This window comes from Euphorbia lathyris, chromosome 2, assembly GCF_963576675.1.
Source record: "Euphorbia lathyris chromosome 2, ddEupLath1.1, whole genome shotgun sequence".
Classification (NCBI taxonomy): Eukaryota; Viridiplantae; Streptophyta; class Magnoliopsida; order Malpighiales; family Euphorbiaceae; genus Euphorbia; species Euphorbia lathyris.
This window is the reverse complement of record NC_088911.1, coordinates 10,357,535-10,364,135: the sequence shown is the minus strand read 5'-3', so window position 1 is coordinate 10,364,135 and position 6,601 is coordinate 10,357,535. Positions and strand designations below refer to the sequence as shown.

Here is a 6,601-nt window from a genome sequence, read left to right as displayed (position 1 = left end):
TATATAATGTTTTAGAAAATGAGATTTGATAATTTTAGATTATGTCTTTTAGTTTTCGATTATTTAATATTTTATTTCTAACTTAATTCTAATAAATATGCAAACCGAGCAAATCAAAAGGGGACTACCCCTAGGATGGAGCGTGCCATTTCAATTGGTCCATATGGCTAAGCTGGTTAGTTCTTAATTATTATTCTTGATTAAGGTATATTGGTCCACATATAATTTGTCTGTTATCAAAGTATAACTTAACTCATATGTGTTTGAAATTGTATTACAGTACACTTATATCTTTAACGATATCACACATAGAAAAACTGATCACAAATTATTAAAAATAAAAAAATGAGATGCATATAAAAGAATAATGATTTATTGATCAATTTTGATGTTTAAAACCTATTTTTCTAATAATCATGTGACCACAAATAAAATATGTGAATAATTTGAGTTGTCATACGATATATTTTACCTTAATCTAAATCACAATCTATGGGATCTCGTGAGTAGATATATCAGTACTATATTCATCGCTATTAATAAATGTTTGTTTAAATATAATCATTTTTCAAATCCTTTTATATAAAATTATAATAGTTTTATTGAAATCAGCTTGTGCGATTTATAACTAATCAATGCATAATATTTAATACATATCCGACGTCTAAAAAAATTTGGAGAGTGAATTGAATATTAATTATTTGACTAAACATCGAATACATAACTCTAATGTTGCACAAACAAAGACATAACTCATCCCAATTAAAGGTAATTAACTTGGAAAAAGTAACTATATATATAAAGAATCATTTATCTTTCTAATTAATCAATGTGAGGTATAAATAAAATTTATGATCTCTTAAAGTAATACATCCTGCTAATCAATTGATGTCATTATAAAAATTTATTTCTTAGCAACAATTATTGCTCATGAAATGGTATGTATTTATCTTTCGATTAATCGAGTGTATTACTATAAAAGTATAGCTGAAATTGTTTTGGCATATATCAATCAAATATTAATAAAATCCACATGTCATTTTTATGTATTAATGTTGTAAAAAATATTAGGAGCTAGTCGAGCGGATAGGAAAATACAATTAAAATATATTTTATATTATGTAAAAATAATAAGGTAAATAATTTAGCAATTCCTATTTTGTTACCTAACACGTTGTTTAGTTTTTCTATTTTTAATAATACATTAAATTTTATTATATACAACAGTTTAATTACCCAATCCATCTGGTTTGCCTTTATTCATTAAAGGTAATTATATTTTTTTATACAACTTTAGCATGTTTATATATTTTTGATACCTAAAATTTAATCTTATACTTAATAACTATTATTCTAATATCAAAAATATATTTTTTAAGAAAAATATATGATTTAAATATTTTAATATATAAAAATAAAAATATTAAAATACTATTGTTTTAAAAAATGTTATTCTTTTGTATCTAAATTTCAATTTATAAAGTACTAAAAATTTTATTTTTAATTTTTTTTATCTTTATATACTAAGATATTTAAATTATATTTTTTTATTAAAATTAGATAGGATAGAAATTAAGAGAAAAAGAAATGTTGGGAACATATTTAAAAAAATAAATACATAAAAATGTATTTTTAATATTTAAAATAATAATAGGTAAAAAATAAATTTCAGATGTTAAAGTGTAAACATGTTACACTTTAGATACCTAAAATATAATTTATCCATAATAAGTAAAAGATAAATCGACAATTTAAATGAATAGATAGACTAAACTGTTAAATTAAATAAAACTTAAGGATCTTATCATTTTTTTATCAAAGAAACTACTAATTTTTATATAAATTAATAATATAATAGATTTAAGATAGGTATGTATATATATATAAAACTGAAGCAAATCATACCGTTAAATTCTCATTAAATACAATTCTAAAGGATTTCAAATCTTTGAATTTGATCGAATAGAACCGAACCATTCTCACTCTTACCATTAATCCCACATTAAATTATAAAAAAAACCAAACCATAAAATTGAAACATTGAATTTTTCTTTAGAATTAGATCGAATCTAATTGTACCACTGACTTATATTGGATATAATTTTGTTTTTTTTTTTTAAATTTCACTCATATCGAGCAAATATGCTGGAAATTTTGAAATCGAACAAAATACCCGAATAAAAAGATGTTAAATAAGATTAAACTGCTGAGGTTTTATTAAAATCAAACCTTATCGTACCGTTAAACTCTCATTAAATACAATTCTATAAATTTTCAAATATCTGAATTTGACCAAACTGAATAATTATCACTCTTACAATTAATCCCACATTAAGTAAAAATAAAAATTGAAACTTATAATTGAAACATTAAATTTTTCTTTAAAACTGAATCTAAACTCACGTTACATAAAATTTAGAAAATTTTCAAATTTCCACTATTACCGAGCAAACACACGGTCGGAATTTTTGAACAGAATTGAATACCCGAATAAAAAAAATTAAATTGAATTAAACCTTTGAGTTTTTATTAAAACCAAACCAAATCATACCGTTAAACCCCATTAAATACAATTCTAAAAAATTCCAAATCCCTAAATTTAACTGAACTGGATCATTATCACTCATTCAATTAATCCCACATTAAGTGAAAAGAAAAAACCGAACCTTAAAATTGAAACATTGAATTTTTCTTTAAATTCGAATTGAAAATAATCATACCATTAACTTACATTGCATATAATTTTGAAAATTTTTCAAATTTTCATTATTATCAAAGTAAATACGATAGAAATTTTTGAACTGAACCAAATACTCAGATAAAAAGGTGTTAAACTGAATTAAACCGTTGAATTTTCTTTAAAACTAAACCGAATTGTACAATTAAATTCTCATTAAATACATTTCTAAAGACTTTCAAATCTTTAAATTTGACCGAACTGATCTGTTATCATTATATAATTAATTATATAATTAATCTCACATTAAGTGAGAGAAAAAACCCGAACTTTAAAATTGAACTTTGAATTTTTCTCTAGAATCGAATCAATCGTACCATTTACTTATATTACATACAATTTCAAAACTTTTCAAATTTACACTATTACTCACCAAATACGGTCAATTTTTGAACCGAACAAAATACCCAGATAAAAAAAAATGTTAATTTAGATTAAACTATCGAGTTTTCATTTAAAACCGAACCAAATCATACCATTAAACTCTCATTAAACACAATTCCAAAGACTTTCAAATCTCCGAATTTGATTGAACCGAACCGAACCGAACCGGTCCCACTCCTACCATTAATCCCACGTTATGTTCAAAGAAGAAAACTGAATCTTGACTACAATCAAAGCATGGTTAACCATGGTTAAATTTAAAAAAAAAAAAAACCATGAGAAACAGAAAAAAATAATAAAGAATGAGAAGGCAGAAGGCACATATATATGATGATTATGATTTGAGCCAATAGAGAGAAATGACAGAGGTCATGATTGAATCTATACCCACCTGTCACTCTCTATGTTTATATATATGGACTATGTATGGACTAGTCCCATCCTCATACTCTACTGCTTATTAAAGCTAAAGCCTGTCTCTCTGGTTCTTAAAACTCCCCCATTTTCTAAATTCCATTCTTAATTTCCTATTTATATCCTCTCTTTTCTCAATTCTACTTGTGTTCTCAATTGGGTTTTGTTTGTTTTCCGAGAAAGTTTCTCCTTTTTTCTGGTTAGGAAAACGGGGTTTTGTTTGGTTACCGAGAAAGTAATTTGGGGGTTTTGTTTGGTTACCGAGAAAGTTAGAGAAATGGGGGACAAATTTGATGATTTGGGTTTGAGTTTGAGTTTAGGAGACCAGAATAATCTGATTCAGCCTAATTTGCAGCTTAATCTCATGCCGGTTTCTTCTAATTTTGTCCGGAATGATCATCGGACATCGTTCAATGATCTGTTTTCCGGTAATTGGATCTTGTGAGAATTGGGTTTTTTTTTATTTTTTGATTGGGATTTTTTTGATTTGATTCGTTTTGTGCAGATAAGAACTGTGATTCGGGGTTTGGCGGCCGGGGGATTGATATGAATCTGACGCCGGCGCCGGGGTTTCTTGACGGCTCTGAGGATGATCAAGCCGGAGTTTCTTCTCCGAACAGTACGGTTTCTAGCATTAGTGCCGGTGGGAAGAGAAGCGAGAGAGAATTACTGGTCGGAGATGAGACTGAGGCTGAGAGAGCCTCCTGCTCTCACGGTGGGAGTGACGACGATGATGGTGGTGCTGGCGGCGACGGTGATGGCGACGGCGACGGTGACGGTTCTAGGAAGAAACTCAGGTTGTCTAAGGAACAGTCTCTAGTTCTTGAAGAAACTTTTAAGGAGCACAATACTCTTAATCCTGTGAGTGGCATTTTGGTTATTCTTCATTTAAAGAATACCCTTTCCGTAATTTTGATTCAACGAGTTGTCGTGTCATAATCATATTAAACGAGCCAAATTAGGCAGGCTGCAGATTGTTTTATCATAATTTTATATATCAAATAAGTCGTGTTAAGGGTACCATGTGTTATTTTTTTAACCCATAATACTGTTTAAATCGTGTTTTCGTGTGTCAAAAATTTACGGAGTATGATTTTTGTTGCAGAAACAAAAGGTAGCTCTGGCGAAACAGTTGAATCTGAGGCCAAGACAAGTGGAAGTGTGGTTTCAGAACCGAAGGGCAAGGTGAGATTTTTACCTTTTTACCAGACTCAGATGAGGGTATTTATGTAAAGTAGCTTTCTAAGGGTATAATGGTCTTTTCAACTTGCATGGATTTACTGCTAACTTTCAGTTTCATCATGTTGTCTCCAGTAGTGAGATAGAGATAGTAATGGTCAAGAATTCCTTTTTTACCCTTTTCCACCCACTATCAATATCCTCAAAAGGGTAATAATAAATCACTGTTTCCCAAATTGGGTTGGCGTGAAAATTTGTTTTTTCCTCGGAGACGGAGACGGAAATAGAACTGATAACTCGGGTTATCATGTCATAATCGTATATTATATTCTCATCATGCTTTGTCAAATCGAGTTTAATGTAAAAATTTGTTATTTTCCTCGGAGAGGAAATCGAATTGATAACTTGGGATATCGTGTCATAATCATATGTTTCCCAAATTGGGTTGGCCTAAAAATTTGTTTTTTCCTCAGAAACCGAAAATTGATAACCCGGGTTATCGTGTCATAATTGTATGTTATATTAACATCATGATTCCCAAACTGGGTTGGCTTAAAAAATTGTTTTTTCCTCTGAGACGGACCTCGAATTGATAACTCGGGTTATCATGTCATAATTGTATGTTATATTATTTAATATTGTGTTATTTATTATAACTAAAATAATAATTTGGTCAAAATACTGTACGGAACAGAATATTTTTGAAAAATAAAATATAATTAACGTATCAGAAATTGACAGTCGATTATTTAATTTGCAGGACTAAGTTGAAGCAAACTGAAGTAGATTGCGAGTACTTAAAACGATGCTACGAAAATCTGACACAAGAGAATCGGCGGTTGCAGAAGGAAGTGCAGGAGCTCCGAACATTGAAACATTCGCCGCAGCTCTATATGCATATGAACCCTCCAACGACACTCACAATGTGCCCTTCGTGCGAACGTGTTGCTGTATCATCGTCTTCTACTACTGCTACTGCATCGGCTGCAGCAGCTACGCGCCACCCTCAACGTCCTGTTGCCGTTAAACCTTGGCTGTCGGGACCTTTTCATACCCCGGGTTCTAGGACCTGACCGACTAATTTGATTAGTCGGGGTGAGATTTTGTTGGAAGAAACTAAGCTCGGTTATGCACATAGAAGGAAAAACTAGTGTTTGGAAGTAGTAAGCCGGATTATAACTTTTTGGTTTATGCGTCGGAATGGTCTTTTAAGTTGACTGTTATGGTTAGTTTAGTTCAAATCGAAGTTTAGCTATGAAATCAGTTTTGAACTTTTAAATATTGAAACTGGTTGTATTTTGGTTAATTTATCAACGGTAGAACTGAGTTGATATTTAAATTTCAATTTGAATTAAATTGATCTTATATGTCGTTTTGATTTGATATTTAATTTTAATTTTTTTCTTTGTGGTGAGGATACGTTTAGGAGGAGGGGTAATACGGTCTAGTGACTAACGAGAGGATTTATATTGCTCTATCAAAATTTAGTAATGGTATCGGAATTCGAACTTAGATAAGATGAAACAATAGTGTTTTTTTTACTGTTGAGTGTACTATCGGAGTCGAGAGGGATTAAATTTAGAATGATGATATGCCAAATTTAGCTATGAAATTAGTTCTGAATTTTTATGTATCGAAACTGATTATAAAATTATTATATCTGCCGTTTTGATATTTAATTATAACTTTTTTTTTGCGGTGAGGAAAAGTTTAGGGGGATGTGTATTTCGGTTTAGTGACTAATGGAAGGACTTACATTGCTTTATCTATGGAAATTTTAGTAACGATATTAGGATTTGAACTTAGGTGAGATGTGCAATAGTGGTTTTTTTTTACCGTTGCGTGTACTCTCATAGTCGAGATGGATTAAAATTTTGAATGAGGATA

The 6,601-nt window shown here is 29.8% G+C and overlaps 1 protein-coding gene across 1 annotated transcript; it reads left to right on the top strand.

The window, feature by feature from the left end:
- The first annotated feature begins 3,489 nt into the window (after positions 1 to 3,489).
- On the top strand, positions 3,490 to 6,079 carry LOC136216655 (homeobox-leucine zipper protein HAT3). The gene is made up of 4 exons (XM_066003207.1): positions 3,490 to 3,963; positions 4,041 to 4,396; positions 4,641 to 4,720; positions 5,475 to 6,079. The coding sequence occupies exons 1-4, from the start codon at positions 3,813 to 3,815 to the stop codon at positions 5,785 to 5,787; spliced, it is 900 nt and encodes a 299-aa protein (XP_065859279.1). The 5' UTR covers positions 3,490 to 3,812; the 3' UTR covers positions 5,788 to 6,079.
- Positions 6,080 to 6,601: the final 522 nt, after the last annotated feature.

Bases quoted from the DNA above. Each gene is read 5' to 3' on its own strand.
- LOC136216655 (XM_066003207.1), top strand. From the start codon at position 3,813: ATGGGGGACAAATTTGATGATTTGGGTTTGAGTTTGAGTTTAGGAGAC. The intron at 3,964-4,040 runs GTAATTGGATCT...CGTTTTGTGCAG, and splicing joins GTTCAATGATCTGTTTTCCG to ATAAGAACTGTGATTCGGGG. The intron at 4,721-5,474 runs GTGAGATTTTTA...TTTAATTTGCAG, and splicing joins TTTCAGAACCGAAGGGCAAG to GACTAAGTTGAAGCAAACTG.